The sequence below is a fragment of the Mustela nigripes genome, chromosome 2, assembly GCF_022355385.1.
Source record: "Mustela nigripes isolate SB6536 chromosome 2, MUSNIG.SB6536, whole genome shotgun sequence".
Lineage (NCBI taxonomy): Eukaryota > Metazoa > Chordata > Mammalia > Carnivora > Mustelidae > Mustela > Mustela nigripes.
The window spans coordinates 74,345,840-74,371,830 of NC_081558.1; the positions used below are offsets into that span (position 1 = coordinate 74,345,840).

Consider the following 25,991-nt stretch of genomic DNA (forward strand, 5'->3'; position numbering starts at 1 on the left):
TTTGTGCTCAGGATGTGCCTTTATTCATTCAATACTTTATTTTTAGTTAATATTGCATTAACTTCTATATTAGAATAAATTATAGGGGGTGTGGATTATCTTCTGGAAAACACACTTTTTTTTAAATGGTCTCATTTTTCTTTTCTGAATTAAACAGTCAAGATAAATAAGAAGTACTTCGGATATCACATAATTTTAAAATAAGATCTACTGCAAATACTAACTTCCTACTCGCTACTCCTAAAATAGTATACAGAAACTAATTTTTCTAACTCTATACGCCACCACACTCCCAATTTGGACTAAACAAAATGGCAACTATGGTATTAAATGTATATAGCCAATCTTCATTATTCACAGATTCTGTACTTGTGAATGTACCTACTCAATGAAGTTTATTTGGGACCCCCCCAAATCAACTCTCATAGTGGTTTTGTGGTCATTGGTGGATACGCGCCACGAGGTGAAAATTTTGAGTTGCCTGATATGCATGCTCTCAGCTGAAGTTGAACCAGGCAATGCTCTGCCTTCTTTTTCAGCTCTCACACTGGAAACAAATGTCTTTTTGGCAGTCTATTTAGTATCACATTTTTCACCTTTTTTTTTTTTTTTTCTGTTTACAATGACCCCCCCAAGCATAGCCCTGAAGTGCTCTTTAGTGTTCCTAAGCGCAAGAAGGCTACAATGCGCTGTTAAAATAAAATTGGAAGCCAGGCTTGAAAATCCCCCAAGCAGACAAAACCATTTGAGCCACGTAAGCACAACTAAAACTAGCTTATTTCATGAAAATGAATGTAACATAGGTTATTTCTTGTAAATGCCTCCGACAATCATAAAAGAAACTTAAGTCATCTCCCTAAAAATGTGTAAGATAATCACTTTCAACGAATCCCCTGCCATCTGGAAACCCCCACCATAAGAACCAATCATTGTAAAGGTTAAACAGCTTCCTTGTTTCACTTTATAAGCCATCCTATAATGTCAGCCTTCTGAGCTTCGTGTCAGTTTTGGATTTGAAAGCTCCCAGTTTGTGAAACTGTTCTTATATACGCAATCAACTCTTACTGATCTGGTGGTTTAATTTTGCTACTTCCAGATTCTTGGCAATGTCTCATAGAGAGAATGCATGTTAGATAACCTTTGTTCAGGCATGAGTTAGAAGGCTGTTGGCCATGAGTTCAATGTTAATGAATTACATTATATATTAAATAGGAGTCTTTAAACAGAAACACACATAAAACAAGGTTATATATTGATAGGTCGATGAAAATGCTATGATCAGAGTTTCACCGAAACCTTACTCTGTTAGGAGCAATCATTCAATATTTACTAACTTAGACTTTATGGAAATAACTACTACAAATAACCAGAATCAACAGAACTTTCATATCTCGAAGCCTAAAAAAAAAAAAATGTTGCCATAAATTGTGATAATTTCATTTCACTGTATAATTTAATGTTACTAAAATTTTTTAAAAATGCACACAAATATAGAAAATAAACAGCTCTCCCTTCAGAACGTTCCCTTCAGTATCTAGCAGGAGAGATAAATAGGTGCACATGAACTAGAACACGGGGTGGTAAATGTGATAATCAACACAAAAATAAGGTGAAGTGGGAATATATACACACACTGTGGCAAACGATTTTGTGATAATTGGAGAATGAATACAGAGTGCATGATGCAATGTATTTGAGCTGCTTTCTCAGGGATGAGTGGGAGTTGAGCAGACAGATGAGGAAGGCGATGGAGTGAATGAAGGCTCAAACACAAATTATCCAGCTATGACTTTGTGGACAAAACCGCCAAATGCCAATGTGCTATTTTGGCAACCAAAATGGGTCTCTATGTAAGTAATGCAATCCTATCTATTATGAAATTATTTTTGAGTGAAATATTTATTCGTTAAACTACTAACAGATTTCTCCTTCATGGGGTAGATGTGAGTTTGCTTGGTCTGTGTACCACAAAGTCCTTAGGACTGTGGTACGTAGCGAATTTCAGCAATAAATATTTCTTGGATAAAAGACCAAAGAAGTAAAATAATGTTAGCGGACCTGATCATAAACAAAAAACAGGGGGTGCCTGGTTGGCTCAGTCGGTTAAGCGGCTGCCTTCCACTCAGGTCATGATCCCAGGGTCCTAGGATCAAGATCAACATCAAGCTTCCTGCTCAGTGGGGAGTCTGCTTCTCCCTCTACCTGCCACTCCCCTGCTTGTGTGCACTCTCTCTCTTTCTCTCTCTCTCACAAAAATAAATAAAATCTTAAAAACAAAGAAAGAGAAAAGTAATTTACAGTTGCGGTGTAACGTTGGAACTACGTCCTATTCTATTTACTTCAACTACATTAAGTGATAGACATACGCCCCATATGTCTCATTCCAGAAAATGATCAAATATTAGGAATAAAAGACAAGTTTCATAGAAAGTATCCTGTCGGTACTTGTCCTCTGTGGTGAGACGGGAATCCCAGCAATTAAACACAATGGAGTCCTTGTTCCTCTGTGCCAATATTTTTAATAGATCCACCATTGTAGTATACTTCAACTTTCCCCAGGAGAAATTACAGGCATCCTTTGAAAGATGCTGAGAATTACCCGATGGCTATGTTCAAATTGTCAGACTTCGTTTTGAACCATTCTGAACAGCCCTCCACGTTCCAGGGAATCAACATGGAGGGCACAGTGCTGAAATCTGCATTCTGGTGTCTGTTAGAGAACAGTGGGAAAATGATCTTGCCAGAGTCCCTTCTCCCCACTCCCACCGCAACAAAAGAAGAAGGATGAGTGCTTTCCAAATATGCTGTGCCCAACTCCTGCTAACTCAGTTTAAATTCATCAGCAGCTGCAGCAAACTTGCAGATGGTGCCAGACCCCCGGAGGGGAACACCTACGGGGAGACGGGGCCTCTTGAAAAGCTGTGCTCTCTCCTGTCCAATAGCCTAACATCAAACTATTCTCAAGGTCCAGAAGTTCTGGCAGAAGAAGAGAGTTAAAGAGCCTCAGGAAGGGATTTTTTTTTCCCCCGCTTTGGAAACATAGAGAATATTTACTAAGACCCAGCTCACCCATTGCTAATGTCATTATACTCGTTGATTATGGCTGTATTTCCTGGGCCAGTTTCTCTTCTCTCTCACCTCCTCTCCCCCCACCTCCCCATTTCCTCTTGACAAGTTTGCTCACCAGGCCCCTCAGTCTTACCAATTTTCACAAAGGACAGCACAAAATAGACGCCAGCAGGGCCAAAGGCAGACGCCAGGAGGCTGTCACTTCTTTGCCCTTGGCTTGAGTGGAATGCCAGCAGTTCCCATTGATTCCGCTCTCTTCCAGCCAGCCTCCAGTGAAAGAACGCTCTGGCCAGTGCCCCCACAGAGACAGTCACCGCTGCCAAGTGTTCTTTCTGCTTTAGGTGGTCTAGAAGCATCCCACTGCAGCCAGACGCCAGAGCTCAGAGCCCAGGCAGGACAACCTGCTGGAGACCACCCTTGCCAGGGCAAAGCTCATCACGAGGCGAGAAGGGACCAGAGCCAGAAAGAGCCTCAAGGGTTCAGTTGCTAACTGGGTTGGAGGATCTGGCACCAGAGTCATGGCCCCAGGCACACTGCTCAGATTCACTGCAATAACCAGCTGCTTGTCTGGCTGCTTGTTGCCAAATAGCAATCCTGGCGTCTAGCCATCGAGCTGGCACCATGACGGAAATGCTACAGTTCAACAGTTCTCACCAGACTGTGCCAACCTAGAGACACAGAGCACTTCCCTGCCTAAAATCCATTCCAATGGTATCTACTTCCTGTGGAAGACTTCCGTCGGAGTTTTCCTTGCCTGAGAGGAGTAATAGCATTCCGGAGAAAACGGCTGAAAAGCAAAAGCTACCTACTAAAATTTCTCTCCCAAATGCGTTCACAGCAAAACATTTGCGATTAGGTAAATGGGGTATTCCTGAAACGGCTGCCGTTATCCCTGAGGCTTCTGTCTTAGCAAGCAAGAGAAGCAGTAGGGATTCAAAGAGCTTTCAGAGTAAACTCCATGAATACATAGATTTTCTTCCATTTATAAACATATTAATAGCAGAATTATATGTCTTGAGTTGTTGTATATCCAGGAATCCCTCAAAATGTATACATGCATATCCTGGAGACATTGCAGTTTTGGTCCCGGACCACTGCAATAAAGTGAGTATCACAATAAAGTGAGTCAAATGGAGTTTTCGGTTTTCCCAGTGCATATAAAAATTATGTTGAAACCATCCTGTAGTGCGTCAAGTGTGCAAGAGCATTACACCTAAAAAACAACGTATAAACCCTAAGTAAAAAATATTTGATTGCTAAAAATGCAACCCAACAACTGAACTTTTAGCGAGTCATAATCTTTTTGTTGGCAGAGGGTCTTGCCTTGATGTGGATGGCTGCAGACTGATCAGGGTGGCGGTTGCTGAAGGCTGGGGTGTCCGTGGCAATTTCTTAAAATAAGGCAACAACGAAGTTTGCTGCAACAGTTGACTCTTCCTTTTGTGAATAATGCTATCAAACAATGGTGCTGTTTGACAGCATTTCACCCCCACATTATAATTCTTTTCAAAATTGGAGTCATTGGTCGCAAACTATGCTGCTGTTTTATCAACTGAATTTAGGTACTATTCTAAATCCCTTGCTGTCGTTTCAACAATCTTTACACCATCTTCATCAGCAGATTCCGTCTCAAGAAAACACTTTCTTTGCTCATTTATAGGAAGCAACCCCTCATCCACTCAAGTTTTATTGTCAGAATTGCAGCCACTCATCCCATCTTCAGGCTCCACTTCTCATTCTAGTTCTCTTCCTATTTCCACCACATCTACAGGTACTTCCCCCACTGAAGTCTTGAACCCTCAAAGTCATCCATGAGGGCTGGAACTAATTTCTTCCAACTTCTTTTTAATACTGATGTCTTTATCTCTTCCCATGATTCACAAGTGTTCTTAATGACATTGAGAATGGTGAATCTTTTCCAGAAGGTTTTCCATTTACTTTGTCCAGATCTATCAGAGGAATCACTATCTACAGCACCTATTGTCTAGCAGAACATATTTCTTAAATGAGAAGACTTGAACATCAAAATTACTTCTTGATCCACAGGCTGCAGAATAGATGTCACATTAGCAGGCATTTACTTATTTTTTAAAAATTTATTTATTTATTTTAGAGGGAGAAAGAGAGAGCAAGGAGAGGGGCAAAGGGAGGGGAAGAGAGAAACTTTAAGCACACTCCATGCTGGGCATAGAGCCCAACACAGGGCTCAATCCCATGACCTCAAAATCATGCCTTGAGCTGAAACCATCAGTCAGTTGTCCAGCCCAATTGTATCACCCAGGCATCCCATGACATTTAAGCAACATTATTTCACTCTACATCTCCGTCAGAGCTCTTTGGTAACCAAGAAATTGTCAATGAGCAGTATTCTTTTGAAAGAAATCATTTTTTCTGAGCAGTAGTTCTTAACAGTGGGCTTAAAATATTCAGCAAACCATGTTGTAAACAGATGTGTTGTCATCCAGGCTTTGTTGTTCCATTTATAGGCAGAGTAGGCTTAGCATTATTCTTAAAAGCACTAGGATTTTCACAATGGTCAGTGAGCACTGGTTTTAACTTATAGTCACCCATTAGCCCCTAAGAGAGTCAGCCTTCCTTTTCAAATTTTGAAGCTAGTCATTGAACTCTCTCCAGCTACAAAAGTCCCAGATGGCATCTTCTTTCAAAAGAAAGCTATGTCACCTACACTAAAAATATATTTCCTAATGGCACATGGGTGGCTCAGTCATTGGGCATCTGCCTTCGGCTCAGGTCATGATCCCGGGGTCCTGGGATCGAGCCCCACATTGGGCTCCCTGCTCAGCAGGAAGCCAATTTCTCCCTCTCCCACTCCCCCTGCTTGTGTTTCCTCTCTTGTTGTGTGTGTCTCTCTCTGTCAAATATATATATATATATTTAAATATATATATATATATATATTTAAATCTATGTTCTAAGGTAGCCACCTTCACCAATTACTTTAACTAGATCTTCTGGATAACTTGCTGTGGCTTCTATATCAGCACTTGATGCTTCCCCTTGCAATGGAGATGGCTTCTTCCCTTACACCTCATAACCCAATCTCGGCTAGCTTGAAATGTTTCTGCTGCAGCTTCCTCACTTCTCTCAGCTTTTCACAGAATTGAAGACTGAGGGCCTTACTCTAGATGAGACTTTGGATTAAGGGAAGTCTTGTGGCTAGTGTAATCTGTCTAGACCACCAAGATTTTCTCCAAGTCAACAATAAGGCTATTTTGCTTTCTTATCATTCGTGTGTTCACTGGAGTAGCACTTTTCATTTCCTTCAACAACTTCCCTTTGCACTCACAGCCTGGCTAACGGTTTGGTGCAGGAGGCCTACCTCAGCTTTCAACTCACTTTCCTCACTAAGTGAAGCTGAATCACGACTAGCTTTGGTTTAAAGTTAGAGACAAGTGATTCTTCCTCTCACTTCCACACCTGCAGCCCATTGTAGGGTAACTAATCATACTAATTTCAATATTGTTTTGTCTTAGAGATTAGAGAGGCTCAAGGAAAGGGAAAGAAACAGGGGAATGACCAGTTGGTGGAGCAGGCAGAACACACACAAAACATATCCACTAAATTCGCCGCCTCATATCGGTGTTTGTAACAAACACATATATGGTTTGTGGTACTCCAAAAGAATTATAAAAGTAACATCAAAGATCATTAACCACAGATAACCAGGGGCACCTGGGTGGCTCAGTCGGCATCTGCTTTGGGCTCAGGTCATGATCCCAGCGTCCTGGGATCAAGTCCCGTATCGGGCTCCCTCCTCAGCCTGGAGCCTGCTTCTCCCTCTACCTCTGCCTGCTCCCCCCACCCCCGCCTGCTTATCTTATGCTCTCTCACTCTTGCTCTCTCAAATAAAGAAAGAAAGAAATCTTTTTAAAAAAATAATCACAGATCACCAAACAAATACAATAATGAAAGAGTTTGAAATATCTCAAGAACTACCAAAACGTGACAGAGGGTCACAAAGTGAGCAAAGGCTGCTGGAAAATTGATGCTGATAGACTTGCTTGATGCCAGGTTGTCACAAACCTGCAATTTGCAAAAAACACAATATCTGCAAAGCACAATAAAATGAGATGAGTCTGTACCAATGTTTAGAAATGTTTTCATGCCATGTAAACTTCATCTAGACAAAAAAAAAAGTGCATTCAAGCATACTTTCAAAATTTTGCATACATTTTGGCCGCTCCTCAGAACCTTTTAAGAACCCAGCTGTAACTTTAGCTTTCTTCTCTTTAATATAAAATACTTGATTTGAGCTACTCACTCAAGAAGGGCCAATATATTTTTCTCTCCACTTCACTGAATGTTTACTATCTTTTCTTGTAAAGTATAATCCAGATCCTCATTGGAAGATCAAGCAAACAAAGGTCATGTAATTTGGTGAGACATAAATGATGACTAAATCTTTTGGCCCAATAGCTGAAACGGTTTCTTCTCTCTAGCTCTCCTGGACTGATTTCAATTTTTGCACAAAATGTATGCGACAGCACTGGAAATTTACTGATGCACCACGTTACTAATACTGGCTGATGGGCACTCTCGATGTCAGAAAACTTAATTGTTCATCATATTGACATCTCGATTCACAAGAGCTCCCTTTTTCCAGTTGTTTTCAGAAATGTTATCGTTGGTATAAATTTTATAGAAATTGTTGATTCTAGAGAACAGAATAAGGATGTCCATAATTACAGTCATGTCAAGGGCTCTAAAAATAGAAGGCAGCTAAAAAGCCATTGGCCTATCTAAGGTTATTTTCCTTCCATTGTACCAGATTGCAGGAAAACCATAGATTGTAAATCTATGCTTTGTCTGTTTAAGACTGACCCACACATTCCCAAGGGTTGTTGTCCATGAGATACATGACAGAGAGGTAAACAAGTTGAGATTCAACTAGGAGGGACAATTCCCATTAGGGGGATAAATATTGTGCATAGCAGAGTCAACAGCTATTAGCACCTTACAGAGGAAAATCCATGTGTCTGTCTGATGTCATGTGTAAATGTATAATTTCACATCCTATAAACATAAACACACCTGGAGACAGAAAACATGTCCTCTGAAAAGCTAATGGTCTGAATGGTCTTTGTTGGCCCAAAATATCTTTCATAACACTCACTATGCAGTTAATGATTTTATTTTATTTTTTTTCCTTTCTTAGGGCAAACCAAGGGGGTCAAGCAAATTGTATTATTGTACTTGTGAGTTACACCATGATTTGGTCACACCACTCACATAGGATGTGCTGCAACGTGATTAGTCTATTGTCTGTTCACTCTTTACTAATGCCCTTTACTGATGGTGGTTTGGGGTTGTTGTTGTTTTTGTTTGTTTGTTTATTTTTTCTGGTTGTTTTTTATTTAAGTGCAAAGACCTGGAAGTAATTTTTGAAAGTATCTAAGACAATGTGCTATGAGAATCTCTTTCTTGTTTCACCGTCTTCACCACCTACCTCTCTCTAGCTGTCTGGCTCAGCACCTTGCAGTTATGAAAAGGGAAGTCTTACAGCTTTAATATTCAAAGAGATATTAATACAAACTAGTTATTCTGAAGTTTGATTTCTATATGATGCAGTTTCTTCCCATTCTGTCTTCAGGGGTGAAAATCATAAGAGTTTAAGACGGAAGAAGGATCCAGAGGGCTCTTTGTTCCAATACTTAATAATTCATGCTACACATTCTTATCAGGCACATGACATGTGTCAGGCATTGAGCTGAATGTTGGGCAAACTATAGTGAAGAAGACACCATTCATTCTCTCCAGGAAATTACAGTCTCCTAATATAAAAGTGTTAATAAGCATATAGACACTGTCTGTTGGGGGTGGGGTGTGCTGGTGTCTACTGACCATAGAACTTGCTTTGGAAAACTCGCCATGTTTCCAGTTTGCCCCACTCTTTTTGGTATATTTTGGTATGTTAAATATAAATGTTTCCCTTATCCCTTCTTAATTTGATTTTTTGTGTGTTTGTTTTCTATTTATCACCATGGTTTAGCCATAAGGCGTCTATATTTCATCAGGTTCTAAAATACCTCTATGAACGAAGCATCAGGAACAAAAGATGAGTAATACCTTTGCAGCAATTTCACCATTTTAACAATTAGTATTTACACCAAGCAGTTCTTTGCACAAAGGCAACATAGGATTCTGAATTTAAGTGAAACCAGTCACTAAAATCCAGGTAAAATTGAATGTCATACTTGAAAAGACAAATCTACTTACACAGTAAAGACCGATTAATGCTTTGGTACATAGTGTTCATTAGCAGAAAGCAGGGCTCTCAGAAAAATGGAAATTAAACAGTTGTATGTTTTATAACAGAAGGAATCTGGAAGGTCAATAAAGCCAGAGGGGCAACAGAGGCTCAGGCAGATTAAGGGACTTGTCATGTCATGGAGCTCTTTGGTGACAGAGCTAGGAAGAGATTTCAGGTCTCCCAATTCCCAGCCACGGCACTAATGGCCAATTCTAAGCAATGTTTACCTGGACCAAGTGTATGCCTTTCAAATGCGTTCCCTACCATTCCTTATTGGCCATTTGGGAGCTCTGAAGAGGGGGTAAGCACTCTTAAGCTGAGAATCTCCTGCCTTGGGCATTCTAGGCAAGACACAAAGCTTGCTACAGCTGGTTTCCTTCTTGGTCCTCCCTTGTGGGCTGGAGTTCCCCTCAGCTTCTCTCACCTGGCCCAGAAAATTCTCGAATGAGTGAAATAACATGAACTGTGCTGTTAGCATTTCTGTCAACACAAGGATGTGAAATTGAAATTCTACAATGACTGTGGTAAAGAACAAAATGGGGCAAATAGGAAACCCGAGTCCTGTGTCGTGTTTCACTGACCGTGGCATCTCAAACTGACACACTGGTACCAAAAAACAAGAGAGTGTGATGCAAGAGTATAGTGAAAAAAAAATTTGCCATAAAACGCCTATTTTTGACCTATGTTGAGATAAAGTTTCGCTGCTTTTTTTTTTTTTTTTAAGATTTTATTGATTGGAGAGACAGAGAGAGAGAGCAGGAGCAGGGAGAGCAGCAGAGGGAGGAGAACCAGGCTCCCCGCTGAGCAGAGAGCCCGACATGGGGCTTGATCCCAAACCCCAGGATCACGACCTGAGCCAAAGGCCGACACTTAACTGACTGAAACACCCAGGTGTCCCAAAGCTTAACTTTCTTGCCTTACATGAAAGTGATGCACTTTTACCTTTTGGGGGAAAAATGTGTTGATGATAGTAAATCAATACTATTAGATTTATGTGTTAATAAATAATAGGAAGTAGGCATTTTGTTTAGTATCACTCATTGCTTAATAAAGTTAAAAGTTGGTAACACCTTGTTGACCAGTCTCCTTTATTGTTATGTGACTGCTTTTCTAATTCACTGATTCTGGGAATTATATGATTCTACTTGGTACAGTTGGCATTTACACAGACAGTGAGTGATGGGAGGGATAAAACTGTATCAAGGGACATTTATGTCACACTGATAATCAGGAAATAGTGACATCCATTTAAAACCCAATTATAGGGCGCCTGGGTGGCTCAGTGGGTTAAGCCGCTGCCTTCGGCTCAGGTCATGATCTCAGGGTCCTGGGATCGAGTCCCGCATCGGGCTCTCTGCTCAGCAGGAAGCCTGCTTCCTCCTCTCTCTCTCTCTGCCTGCCTCTCTGCCTACTTGTGATCTCTCTCTGTCAAATAATAAATAAATAATCTTTTTAAAAATAAATAAATAAATAAAACCCAATTATATACTTTCATGCATTTTATCATGATTTGTCTGTAGAGTTTTTCATGCTTTCTTTAAAAAGGGAGAAAAGTCATTCACACAAACAAAACACATGTTGCCGAGGCGTTTCTGTCCAAAACAGACACTCAACATCATTGAAGCAGCTATGAGGCAAAGTGTTAAACTCACTCAACTTTATAGGTATGTGTTTTTTGTAGAACTTTCCAAGTCATTAATTGATTTCTGTGTAGTTCCTCAAGAAGTCATTCCTTCAAGCCCACAGAGAGGCATTTCCTGTCTGTAATCTCGTTTGGTGTCACCAAGGAATGGCATGGAAGTAAATTTCTCCCTGCCCTCTACCTCCATAGGGATTGATGTACCCAAGTTCTAGGCCAAGTTTTGATTTAAAAAAAAAAAAGAAGGGGGGGTCCGGTTCTATAACACGTGTGTTTATTCCAATAGTGAACCAAGTAAAGAGGGTGAGACTAGGCTCTACTGCCTGAATCTGAGTTCCCATTCAGCCATTTGCAGGATATGTCGGTAGTTACACATAGCTCCCAATGATCTTATCTCTTTGTGCTTTAGTTGTTTTGGGGACAGAAGAGAATAATAGTAGCTCATTGGAAATGGAAGGGCCGCTTCCATTTAATTCCACTAAATGAAATACCTATACAGAGCATTCTGTTGGCTTGGAACTGAGGGTTTCCAGGATGTGGGACTTCCGTGCTGAAACTGGGAAAGTCCTGGACAAGCCACAAACAGCTGGTCACTCTACCTGACAAGTGCTTGTAACAGTATCTGCTATAGAACACTCACGAAAATGTCTACTCTCACTGTCATTGTCGCTCTTTTCACTGGTATCCAAATAGGCTGTGGATGTGAATGCACTCATCTTCCAAGGAATTAGCATGAAGTTGTACCCTAATAAATATCACCCTTTTCCTTTAGAGTTAGAGAAAACAGAGTCAAGGACAGACGCAGAGAACCAAGATCTGACTGTTTATGTAAAGGCCCAGAGCAAATCACTTTCTCCTCAGACAAAAGGATCCTGACATGAAAGCATTCCCAGGAAATAGGTCTCCTTTCCCTCTCTCAGAGGTGTCATTCATTATTAGTGCAAGATGACTCCCCTTTTAAATTTTGAAAGTGGGAAAGTCTGTTACTATTCTCTGATAACCTCATTTCTAGTTCTTACTTGAACTGCTTATGGTCTCTGTCTGGCTTGTGGTCATGAGGGTATCATAAGGACACTTTATCCAGGAAAGCACGCAGGTAATTGTAGCGATCACAGAGTTCACTGTGTGACTATGGCACAGTTCTGTGTTGAGACATGCAGACCATCGACAGATTATGCCTCTGGCTCGCTCTGTAATGCCGAAGCATGAATCAGTGAAACAGGTCAGCTCTTTATCTAAAACTTGGTTGCTTTCCCAAGATTCCTGTGCAAGAATCAGCAAGGCTCAATTTTCTAGGTACTGAATCAATGTCAGGCTCCATGCCTTTGAAAACTCTTGTATAGAGGACAGCAAGTACCAACAGTGAAGGTCCAGGTCCTGGGTGATGAAGACAATTGTGTTTACATAGATCAAGTCTAGAAGTAAGGAATCACAAGAACACCAGAACTAGGGGGAAACAACAACAACAATACCACTTGGGATAGGATGTTTGATATACAAAATTTCAGTACAGAGCTAGAAATCGATGGAACAAAATGACCACCAGCTTCGCAAAGACTGCCTACATTGGGAGCAAGTTAATTTCAGTTTATATTGGGGAAAGTTCTCACATGCATAGTACTCACTGGGGCTTATTCCGTACCAGGCTTTATTTTAATGCTTTCTGGGTATTAGCTCACTCAGTTTCCTTAGTAACCCTAAAAGGGAGGTTATGATTGTTACATCCATTTTACAGAAAGAGAAACAGAGGAACAGAGGAATAGTGTAACTTGTCTAAAGACACATACCTAATCAATGACAGGTTCATGGGACACCCTGGTGGCTCAGTCGGTTAAGCATCTGTCTTTGGCTCAGGTCATGATCCCAGTGTCTTGGGATCGAGCCCCGCATCAGGCTCCTTGCTCAGTGGGGAGCAGCTTCTCTCCCTGCCTGCAGCTGCTTCTGCTCTCTCTCTCTCTCAAATAAATAACTAAGCATTTTTTTTTTTTCTAAAAAAAAAGACAGATTTGAGAGTTGAATCCTGAGTGGTCTTCATGATATAAAGAGAACAAGGCTACTTATACAGAGAAACAAAATAACAGGTTTGCTCTATTTTCTGAGAAAGAATACAACCTATAACAAGCTTGACATGAAAAAATATTTATGAAAAGAATGTTTCAGTAATTGATATTATTGAAGCATCTGTCTCCCTGATTTAAAATTTAGTGTAGCTATTTAAATAAATAGAGGTTGCTGGTAAATAAAAAGGAACATCTAAAATTCATTTAATGGAAACACTGGGGAAATACTTTTTAAATATATATTTTATAAGATTTAGTTGATAAGAACTGATTTGACCTAAACCAAATTCAACTTGTTGATTCACAATAAAGTCTAAGTGATATCAGAATGCCATTAATATAAACACATTGATCAAAATGGTCATATGTGTTTAAAATAACTTTATTACATTCAAGAACTAAAATGCTTGGCATCAATTTTATTTGAAAACTTCCATTTTATTTTTTTAAAGCATATCATTAGGCCATATTTATGCACTAAACCTGCAAGGGTTTTAAAATTTGTTTTGCACTATATTTTAATTTTCCTCTTTTAGATAGAGCCTAAATGGAGTATATTTATCCTGATGTTGTAAATTTGTATAGGATAAATGCATCATTAAACAACGAATAGCAATGATAATACAAAATATTGTAAGATAATACAAGGACTCATTGCTACATAAAGACAAATAAGACAGGAATAATATAAAAACTAAAATATGTGTTTTGTTTGAATATATACTCCTTAAAATTATGGGTGAGCGCCACTTAATTTAGTCCTTATACAAACTCAGTCTTTATCCATGTAAATGTGAATGACAATAAGGATTTTTACCATTGTATAAGTGAATAACTAGCATTTATTAGGGGTTCAATATGTATCAGTCACTCATAGGCTCAGATGGGCCAAGTGACTTGATCACATTTTCACAACCAGTAAGAGATTAACTAGAATCCACAAATGACTCAAAATTCTCTGTTACTCCCATGGTACAATGCTGTCTCCGTTCCTTCTTAAGTAAGGTGATTTCAAATTGTGGATTCCATAGCATATGATTGTATTTTTAAAAAGCTTGGGGGTGATGAAAATATTTTACATCTTGATTGTCATGGTTAGTACATAGGTACATATATTTGTTAAAACCCATCAAATCCTACACTTAAAAGTAATGTATTTTGTGTTACTTCTCAAAAATGTTCATTGAAAAACTAAAACAATTTTAGGGGCATGTTTATTGTGTAAGATATTCACTCATCAAGAGACACCAAAGTGTTAGAGATATGATGACTATAATGGATAAAAAGTAGAGCTAAAAGGTTTTTTCTAATTTTCTTTCTAAGAATAAATTGTAACGATTACTTGTTTGCAATCATATGGGTAAATTATGATTTTAAATTACATATATAGATCATACTCTTGCCAATTTTCAGATAGCAAGCTGCCATTTTTAAAATGTGACAAATACACAGATATACTTTCTGTCTTTTTTCAAGAGTCTCCAATTTTGTGTCCCCAAAAGTCATTGGTTGCAAAGAGAAACCTGAAGAAAAACTCCAGAGCTAAAAAAAAAATTTCCAGAGGCACTTGGGTGGCTCAGCTGTTAAAGCGCCTGCCTTCGGCTTAGGTCATAATCCCCAGGGTCCTGGGATCGAGCATCACATCTGGCTTCCTGCTCAGTGGGAAGTCTGCTTCTCTCTCTCCTGCTCACCCTGCTTGTGTTCCCTCTCTCACTGGCTCTCTCTCTGTGTCAACTAAATAAAAATTTTTTAAAAAAGAAAATTTCCACATTCAGTGAGCCCAGATTACTTTGCATTAGGTGTGGAATTAGCAGTTAGTGGCACACTGTGATCTGTTTGGCAGCTGAAACCTTGTACCTGAGGCAAGAATAAATGGTTATTTCCTGCCTCAGCAGCACTACTGAGTGAGTAAGCAAAGTATTGATCCTTATTTGGTTCCTGAAATGCATGGGACTCAAGCTATCCCGAGGCACCCCTCCAAAACTCTCTTTGAGATCCAAACAATAAAAGAGCTTGTAATTCGAAAACTTTCTTCTTTCACTCTGGTGGAACAATCTGGTATGCAGGGTCTGAGGGAACCCCTGCTCTCTATGTCTCCGACCATGAACTTAATATCTAGTTTCATGATGTAAATCCAACGTAGTCATTTTTACATTACTGATGGATTCGGGATTTTGTCTGTTACTAAATATTTATCATTTCCACTTAAATACCTAGAACTGTGCTAGGACTCAGGGTACAAAAATGAGCAAGATGAATGTGCTGTCCTCAAAAGCTTGTAGTTAAGGAAAATGGGAAGGAGGAGAGAGAAAGAGAGTTAGAGACAGAGAGACAGAGAGAATAAACCAGAAGATCACTGAAAGACAGTGTTAGGAAAGATAGGCTATTTAGGTATGGTTTGGGCACAAAGGAGAGACAGGCATTTTTACTTGGAAGGATTGTCAGATAATGACCCTGCAGAAAGGCCCACCAAACAGACTTCAGCTTTCACTACCCCACAAAGACCACCCTGGTCAAGCTTGCCAATGACCTTGATATTGCCAAACCTAATGTAACTTGTCTATTGATACATTTTTTAACTTCTCAGTAGTATGTCATCGAGATCCTTGATCATTCTGCCTTGTTGAGAATCTTTCTTCCCCCACACTCACCTACACTCACCTGCTTTCCTAGTTTTCCTCAGTCTCATTGTTTGTTCCTTTATAAACTCTTTAGTTGGCTTCTGTCCTTTTTAGAATCTCAGAACATTGAGTTGTGAGACCACTTCTCTTGCTGTGTACATACCTTGTGTATGAATCATATTTAAGTGAGGAACTATTAAACCAAACTCCTTAATTTAAACCTTTGACTTGCCAACTACCACCTGTGTAACACTGGGAAACTCACTAAGTTCTTCATGTCATTGGTTTTTCACCAATAAAACGGGGGTTGTCCATGAAGTATAACTGAGTTAACACGTGTAATATGAAGTATTTACATGTAACTTACTTAGAATAATGTTCAGCACATATTAGGCACTATATTGTTGACATTGGTATCTGTTTTAATGCCACTTATAATGCTTATGACTGCCAGTCTATATTTTTTTTACTCTAACCTCTGCTTTGAAAACTAGTCATATATCAAACTGCCAACTGATATCTCATTTTTGATGTCCAATAGATCTCAAAAATAACAAGACTGAAGAGAACTCTTGACTGAAGAGAACCCAAAATTGTTCTCTCCACAATCCTCCCCACTTAATGAAATGACTTTATACTTATTTTAGATGGTAAAGCCAAAAATTGAGGAATTCTTAGGAATTATTCCTAATTTCTCTTTCCTCGATAATCCTGCCATATTAGTAACTTCTATCATCAGTAAATTCCATCAAAACCATCTCCAAAATATATCCCAAATCCACCACATCTTATCTCTTCCACCACTATGATCTTACTCCAAGCCATCACCATCTCCTGCTTGGACCTCCACAATGACCTCCTTGATCATTTGCTCTCCTCTTCTCTCATGTGTCCCTAAAATCCGTTCTTTATAGACTAACCAGAATAACTTCTCTAAATAAATGAATAGGTTAGGATAAAATTCCACCTCTTTACTCTGGCTCATAAAACCTTACTGATTTGACCTGTTGCACTTTTTATTTTTGCTTCATCTCTTACTACCCCTCCCTCCCCTTACTCACTGTTCTTTTGCTATTCTGACCTTTATGTTCCTTGAATACACCAAGCTCATTACATCTCCCTGTAATGCCCTTCCTTCTGAATATCATATGCCTGTCTCCTTCTTGAAGTTGAGAGCTCATCTCAAAGAGGTCATCCAGTCTATAATAACTTGCCAATCATTACTTAGAACCCCCTTTTCATGGTATTTTAACCTTCTTTTCATGGCATATTCTGGTGTTTTCTCTCTTTATTTATTGATATATTATGTCTCTCCATGGGAATGTAATCTCTATGCCAAGACTTAACCAATCCTTAAGGTATCTGCAGTGCTTGGCACATAGATGACATTCAATAAATACCTTTGAATAAATGAGTAAATAAACAATGGCAATAGTAAAGCACAAGCGGTGTTAGATGTCATAAATACCAAGCAATTGGAATCTATGTACTTAGGCAACTACTTCTTGGTTGGGGAAAGGAATGACTCTAAGGTTTTTTTTCTGTTGTTGTTTTTTGGTTTTTTTATTTAATCTGGATGACTGGGTGGATGGGTGTTGCCATTCACAGAGAAAGAGAACACGGAAGAAGGAACAACTCTAAGAATAATCCTTTTTTGGGCAATGAGTTTGATAACTTTTGGGTTACAAATTTGGAACCTTTCAGGAATAATGAGATAGGGTCTAGGACTAAGAGAAGACTCCATGAGCTGGAGATGCAGATTTAATAATCACCAGAGTCACTGAGGTTATTAAGTAGGCTTTGGTGAAGCAGGAAGAGAGGAGGTCCAAACTCTGGAAAACACAAAATATTCTAGAGGAAGACCGATGAAGAGAAGTTGGAAAGAAGAATCTCCAAAAGGTAAGAGGAAACCCAAGAAAGAATACTATGAGAGCCCAGGAAGAACATTTCAGGAATAAAAAAGAGGTAAGCAGGGTTAAGTAACACAGAGATCAAATAAGATAAGGACTAAAAAAGTCAGCCACATTTGACAATTAGAATATTACTGGGCAAACTGAAAACCAAGATATCATCTGAGCTTGTGAAGAGTCCTGCCTTTGAATCTCAAGTCCCTTACAATTTCAGGAACTCAGCAAGATACCTGCCTGGAATTCTACTTCTCTCGGAGCTCCAGGCCTTTAGCTGGCACATTCACAGAGAGTTAATCACATCCTTCCCCATCCCCAGCTTTTTTGTGTGACTACTAACACAGTAACCTATCTTAACTGGTGCTCTCAATGGTTTCATTTTTATTTTTCCCTTCTCTGTTTCTAGGAAGAAGTATTAGATATCCGCAATTTAAATAAATAGATTTTGGAAAAATCATGTGCATTCAACAGAATCTTCTTTGTCCAAAATAAAATAATAATAATAATAATAATAATAATGAAAGAATACTCAATGAATCAGTAGAACAATAATGTCCAGGATGCCCCCCAAATGTTGGAGGATTAATTTTTTTATGATTCACTAGATAGGTACACTAGACTATAGTCAGGAAGAAAAATGTAAACATATAGAAGCTTGTTATTACATGAGTCAAAATAGGAGGACTTCCTTGCTCAATCATTAATTAAATGCAAATGTTTTTAAAAATGGAGTGTTAAGGAAATGTTTGACTTAATGAAAATTGTGTGAAGAAAGAAAGCAAGATCCTTCCAAGGACATTCTTTAAAGTGCTTTTAGAGCCCTGTTTCAGGGATTGATTTTCCATGCATAAATCTAAAAATCCCATTTTTTAACTGGAAAATCCAATTCATCCCAAAATTATCTTACTAAAATTTATTTTTAAGTCTTCTGGTTAACTGAAAACAAGTTGGTAGCTCCTAAGAGGTTTCTAGATTCTCTGCCAGTCAGAGTAAGGAAGTTAAAACACATGATTAGAATATATTTTTCTATTAGCATGAGCATGATTCACTCCAGGGCTTCCCAAACTTTGTTACATATTAGAGTTACATGGGCCGACTTTTAAAAGTCTTAATATCTAAGCTGACCCCACATGTGTTAAATCAGAATTCCTGGGGGTGAGATCCAGATACTAATTTTTTTTTTTTTTTTTTTTAGTTTTCTCAAGGGATTCTCATGGGCATCCAAGGATGTGAGAACTCGTGTGACTTATGCCATCCTCATTCTCATTAAATGAATGTTTTAGTGGTTACAAATAAGAGCTTTGAAGTCAGAGCTAGGTTTGAATGCTGGTGTCTGTGTAAGCTTGGGCAAACAAGGCTCCTAACCTTTCTAAGCCTCTAAGTTTATTCAACTATTAAACTCAGCAATTATTGTTCCCACTTCATAAGGCTATTGTTAAAATTATTCATTTATTAATTTGAGAGAGAAAAAGAGAGTGCTTGCATGGGTGCTAGCAAGTTCATGAGTGTGAGGCGGGGGGAGGGAGAAGGAGAAAATCTCAAGCAAGTGCCATGGCAGACATGGGGCTCAGCCTCATGACCCAAGAGACCATGACCTGATCCAAAACCAAGAGTTGGATGCTTAACCAACTGAGCCGTCCCCATGTTCCCATAAGGCCATTTTGAGCATTAAATGAAGTAACATAAAAACTTACAATACATGTTATGTAATCCACAATAAACGTGGCTTATATATATAAACACAACGATTCATTATTAATGATAATCATTAACTAATTACAAACCAAATACTGTGTCTGGTTTATAATTCAAAGTTGGCAAATATAATTATACACACATTGGAATTAATACACGTAATCAAGTGTCAGGTCTATGCTGACTCAATGAATTCAGACATCTAGTTTGGACCGTAAAGGCACTCTCTCATTTAAATTGCACAAAGGAGTGCTCAAAGGTCCTCAGATTCACTTCCTATTCACACCTGCCTCCATACAGATTTATGATCCCTCAAAAGCAGCCCTGTAATTTGAGTCCAACTTTCAGGAGCAAGCTACTAATAAATTTCCTTGGGTCTTATTAGAGGGAACTTTTAAATCTACATTGACACAGTAGAAAAGAACTAAAAAAATAATTTCCAGTCACATTTTTCTTATTTACTCCGTTACTCTGGAGTTCATGATGACTTGTTTTCCTTTAGTTGTATCTGAACAGTTTGACAGATTACTGTGACAAGGTTACTTTTAAATTGATAAAAGGTTTGATTGTGTCAGTGCATTTGTCAAAACTGTCTGACACCATGTATAATGGACTCTGCACTCGGAGCGCGGATGACACTTGAGTCTATTCTAACTATTCAGCGTTCCGGACACACCGTCAGGAGACATCCAACAGGGTTGGGTGAAAGTTGGGGAGATTAGCTTGGGCAGACCCTTAGCTCGGGAGCTCAAAGACCCCTACTTTGTTCTGGCTTTTCATTCGGGGCATTTCTCTTCTCTTGTTAAAGGCTGAAGTGACATTTACAGCTTCATTTTAAAGGGAGCAAAGCTAGGGTGCCATAGCTTAGCAGAGAGAACGTTTACAGAGAAAAATGGAGGAGGGCAGGATAGCAGACTTCCTGGTCTTCCGGTGATGATTGGAAATATGTGTGCACCTAGCCAAGAGTTTCCCTCCTTTCCCTTCATTCTGCTTCAGGTGGCCTTAGCAGTAACCACATGCTCATTTTCTGACAGAAGAACAACTCAGTCTGTACCTGTACAGAGTTGTCATCAATGCCAGATTAGTTAATCATGTAGAAGTGGGGCAATTTACGACCAGAGCTTTCCAGAGCAATGTATTAGTTAAAATTAGTTGAAAGTCTTGAGGTTGGTTGGATAAAAGAGATTGTAGATGTAGAAAATATAAATACAACATGATTTTCGTTTTCCATTTTTAATTCTATTATCTTCAATAGGTGGGGGTTTTTTAAGAGCAATTTCAATGTGTTTTAAGGGCATGTTTATAATCATATCGGAGAAGCTACCAATTTTTTTTGAGAGAAGAAATAAAGTTTTGTATGTAAAAAATGATTACACCACCCAAATTTTATTTGGGCCATAAGTTGCAATGCACCACCCCTCCTCAAGTCAAATCTATCTTTCCCCCACTTCTACCTCCTCCTCTTGAGATAAACTGAAGAGTATATAATCCAAGCATTCCACCCATGGTCTCCAACAGATAACTCATCCCACGAATAGAACTGTATAATTAATAGGAGTTTTTTATTTTCTTTACATTTGCCTTTAGTGCTCTTAATATTGCAGCCCTTAAATGATTAATAGTATATTGATGACCCGTTCATGAGTAGGTTAAAAAAAAAGAGAGAGAAATTAATTAAAAATCACCGATTTGGGTCTTCCATACTACTTCACAGTTTCTTTCCAGTTCATTAGATTGTCTCTCAAGTCTTTGTTTTTTGATGGAAAAATAAATGCATATATAAAAATCGGTATCTTTCACCACACATAATTATTCTACCACCACAATTATTAATCCTCACACCTTCTTCTCTGACTAAATTATTCTTCCCACTTGCTTTTCAACTATTCCTACCCTGATTGTCCCCTGGTCTCACAGGATGCCTTCTTTCCACTCTGCAGTTGGAATTTTTGGAAACAAAAATCTGACTAGTTCACCTTCCTGTTTATGACAAGCCAATGTTTTCCTCCATTGCTCTTAATATAAAACACATTTCCCAACATGATCTACAAAGAAATCGCCTTATCCCATATTTCCAGCTCATTTTGCCCCATAGTCTATCTCTCCATCTCTGCTATACCCACACTGGCTTTCTTCCAGCCCCTTGTTCTTGCCATGCTCCCTCCAGCCCTTGGTTCCACACACATGAGGCTCTTTCTCCCTGGAATGCTCTTACTTTCCTTCTCCATGTAGTAAAACCTATTCTTTCTTTTGATCTTACCTCTATTGTCTCGGAGATTCCTTTGCTCATTGCCCTAATTAGGACAGATCCCATATGATAAACACTCTTGGTTCCAAGCTCCTCTCTCTCTTTTTTTTTTTTTTAAATTTATAGCTGTATTGTTTTTGTTTTTGTTTTGTTTTGTTTTGTTTAGATAGGGGGAGGGGCCAAAGGAGAGGAAGACAGGGAAGGAGAGAAGCAGACTCCCCGCTGAGCATGGAACTGGATCGATCAATGCAGGGCTCTACCCCACAAATCTGAGATCATGGCCTGAACCAAAATCAAGAGTCAGATGTTTGACCAAATGAGTCACCCAGTCACCACTAGTTGCAATTTTATATCAAATTATAAGATTACTTCATTGATGTCTATTTTTCCTAGTAAAATATAAACTCTGTTAAAGCAAGAGCTTTGCCTAAATTTACTCACCAATAAATCATCAGCACTGTATCTGGCATGCAGCAAAGGTGGTCTGTAAATATTTCTTGATTGATAACAGAATAAAGTTCTTTGAGCTTTCTCAAGATAAAGATGATTACAAAGTGTTTAACCAAAGTATCTCCTATAAGACACCCAATGTGATGTACCCATTCAAACACATAACCAGAGAGGTTTCCTATAGAGTGAAATCATTTTTCAGTTTGTCTTCTTTTCTTTGATTTTACTGGTGATCTGAACTTAGAAGCTTTTTTTTTTTTTTTTTTAAGATTTTATTTGCTTATTTGACAGAGAGAGATCACAAGCAGGCAGAGAGGCAGGCAGAGGGAGAGAAGGAAGCAGGATCCCTGCTGAGCAGAGAGCCCAATATGGGGCTCGATCCTGGGACCCTGAGACCATGACCTGAACTGAAGGCCATGGCTTAACCCACTGAGCTACCCAGGCACCCCTGAACATAGAAGCTTTGATGATGAATGTGAATGGAATCCCTTAAAAAGAATCTGCTCTCAGATTATACATTGAGAAGTAATATAATTTCTTTGTTTTAATATCATTTTCCTGTTGTTCATTAGTATTTATGTGGATTACTGCACTCTAATACCAGATAATTCGATATATCTATGCTTATTTTTGGTACATCTCTGTTTTTTTCTATTATTTTATTACTATCGATATTAGCAAATACTGCATTTCCTATAATAAAAGGAAATACTAACTCTAAAATACTTATAATTTCATTGAAATAAACGTGAAAAATCAATCGTGGTGGTAAGGTCATTAAATCCACTAATATTATGTTTGTAGGTAAGATGATTCTACAGTGTTGGTTGAGTAATAGGAACATAAAATGATCTGAATCTTTAGAATACTACTAATGTAAAATACTAATGACCAATGCAAGAGACAAACTCTACAAGAGAGGAACGTGATTTTACAAGTGACGTGCATTTGTCTCTTACCACAACGTGCATCAGTCTCTTACTACAGGCAACCCCATACATCAGGTCTTACCGATATAGCTGAACCAACTCGGGCTGTGGCCCTGCCAACACTGGAAAAGGGGGTTGAAGAAAGATAAAAAAGCATCCAAGAGCAGGTTTCACCACAAAATAATGAAGGCCTCAATGAAATATTAGAGCTTTGGGGTAAAGGAAGCTTAAAGGATTATCAAGTTTAAACGCATTATTTCATACATGGGGAAACCAAAGTTAGGGTGAAAACAAGTCATTGGTCTAAAGCCACACACCCAGTTGATGGCAGAGCCAGGACCCAAACCGGATCTCTTAGGACACAGCTATCCCCAATGCATTATGTGGCTTGATCACATCAGTTCTCCAAAATTCTCTACGAAACATAATCTGAGCAATAAACCCCAGATCCAGACCACTTCAGTAACTAGAGAACCCACAAACATCTTTATAATAACAATACCAATGGGACTGATCTTATTAGCCAGCAAAAACTAATATGAACAAATAACCAGTACCCTCTGTGCTCTCAGCATTCTCTAAATTTCTCAGATGCACATAAGGAACATCAACAGAACGTCTTTCTTCAAAATAACGTCTCTGTATCACTAAATCTCTTTCGTGAGTTAAAAACACCAATACAGGTTTTTAGGTGACATTTCCATCTGTAGACTTCTGGCAACATCCTATCAAAAGTGGACACGGACACAGAAATCTAGAATATAATGCTACATCAGTGGTGTGCTCAGAAACCAGCTCTCCAAAAACACAAGATAAAATTTAAAATGCCCTTATTTCTAGAGCTTGCTGGCTCCTGTGATAGAAATACTCCCACCATGGCTGATTTCAAGCTGCTGGGTCTGGAACACACCACACAGGGAATTCCTGAGTATTGAACAATTGATCCTAATGTACCAGTCAAAGGCAGCTCAAAGCACCATTGGTAGTACAAGGAGACCTAGAAATAATCAAGGTCAACACACTCTTTTAGAAGAGGAAACTGAGGCTCAAAGAGAGTAAATTAAATCATTTGCCTCAAATTCACACAGTAGCTGAGTGGGTTTTAAAACACAGGAGTCTACCTCAACTATCTCTATAAACTAATTTCGTAAGTGTTATGTGTTAGAAATAGTCAGTAGTCTCCATATTATTGAAGGGAGAGTATTCCTTCTTGAAAACCAGCAGCAATGATACGAGGATATGTCAAGAAATGTATGGATATGTCAGAAATGCATATCCTTGGTCTCTACCCCAGGCCTGGTGATTCAGTATCTCTTGGGCCCAGAAATCTGTGCTTCAACAAGCTCTCTGAGTGGTATAGACCAAAGAGAAAGTATCTTCCTTAAGCCCATCAATATTTTTTATAAGTGAGATTCCAGTACAAGTCAAAGATCATAGCTATCCTTTTTCCTATCAGCATCCATGAATAGATACTTCTTTGGAAGCTTTTAACATAAAGTCCACAAACTTTCACATTTTCAAAAGTCCTTATGTTTCAAAATAGTTTAGGTTTTTCTAACAACCACAGGAAAAAGTTGAGTTATTTATCTTCAAGTCCAACTCCAACCTTTCACAGACCAAAACCTAACATATATTTATATGTTTTAGCCCTGGCACATTCCTTTTGTTTAAATAACTACTTTTTAAGTAAATATTTATTTTTCCAAGTTTTGCCTTACCTCCTTCACAAATCAAGGTAGGCAGTGGCAACAGCACTCCTCCCCTGCCCACCGTAATCGACATTGATTACTTTGTCAGTGATTACAGATTTAGGTATTTGTGTTTCAGTTTTTCAGGCACTTCCTGGTGTTTTGATATTTGTTCCCAATCTTAAAATCCAGAACAAAGACAAATAAATACCGTCCACTTTGTTTTCCTCTTTCAGTATTTTAGAGGTTGGAAAATTTACAAAATAAATATCCTCTCAACCTTCTTATGAAAGCATTGCAAAAGAGAAGAAGAAAAATTGAGTAATAGTTTCCCCAAATTTAAAAATACCCAGCTAAGGCATATTCAAGTGACAAATAGTAACACTGATATTACTTTAAAAATAATCAGATAACAATCTAAAAATACAGGTCCATGAATCTTAATTCTTTATCCATTATTAATTTCATTTGCAGGGCGAACCTAAATATGTTTATTCTATTTGCACAGAAATAAGAGTGTTAATAACCTAAGTGTCGGTAGATAAGAGATTAACAAAAACATTTCCAAAGGGCGTTTAATCACTACCACATTCCCCAGCAAATCCAAAACAACTTGCCGAGTATGGTTCTTGGCCTTGGTGGGAAAGAGCTTCACTGGAGGTGGAAGGCGATGTTTTCAAGGAAAGCGGAGTAGTAGTTTTATGATTCCCCAATTACCTGGTCCTGGCTGAACTTATATTTACCAAGAACTGGCCAGAAAAACTCTGCAACACGGGAGGTCATCATCCTGAAATCTACCACTTCAAAATTTTTGAGAGTCCCTTTGCTAACACTTCTCCAAAAAAGCAGCTACCTTTACGAGATTCACCACTGTTTCTGCCAGCCACGTCAGGTCCGAAGGCCCAACTAATGTTTGCCCATGGTCTTTTGGGACAATACCTACCTATCTGCCCCGCTGTCCCAGGTTTGCCTGCTCAGGATCCTCCCCTCCCCCAACAAAAAGTATGCAAATCCAGAGCTCCTTGAGCTCGAGTTAGAGCTCAAATTTAAGTCCCATTTAGTAGAGTCTTCCTCACTGAGGCACCAATACAGGGGAATACGGAGTGCAAACCCGAGTCCTGCGTGGCCGGAGCGCACAGGAGACGGTGGGGGGTGGGACACGGCGCAGGGAGCCAAGGGGCACTTACGGTTGGCACAGCTTGATTAGGTCCTGGTCAGTGGTGCCTGGTGGAAGGCCTCGAATGTACAGGTTGGTTTTACTCAACTGTTCCCCGCTGCTGTTGCTGCTGCTGTTGTTGCTGCTGCTGTTTGTGCTGGGGCTGGGAGGAGCCATGGGGTGGGGAGCTGGTGCATAGGACTGCTGGAAACAGAAAAGGCTGTTACTGGAAAAACAGAGCCAGCGCGGAAATACAGG

The 25,991-nt window shown here is 39.1% G+C and overlaps 1 protein-coding gene across 9 annotated transcripts in view; it reads right to left on the reverse strand.

The window, feature by feature from the left end:
• RBMS3 (RNA binding motif single stranded interacting protein 3) overlaps positions 1-25,991 on the reverse strand; it is a 713,870-nt gene that overhangs the window by 539,734 nt on the left and 148,145 nt on the right. For 6 of the 9 annotated variants that reach the window (XM_059390798.1, XM_059390793.1, XM_059390797.1 and 3 more), the window contains one exon: positions 25,765-25,937. In XM_059390798.1, the coding sequence (XP_059246781.1) occupies positions 25,765-25,937 (173 nt within the window). The remainder of the gene's footprint in view (positions 1-25,764; positions 25,938-25,991) is intronic. The other 3 variants (XM_059390794.1, XM_059390800.1, XM_059390796.1) reach the window with 1 other exon arrangement.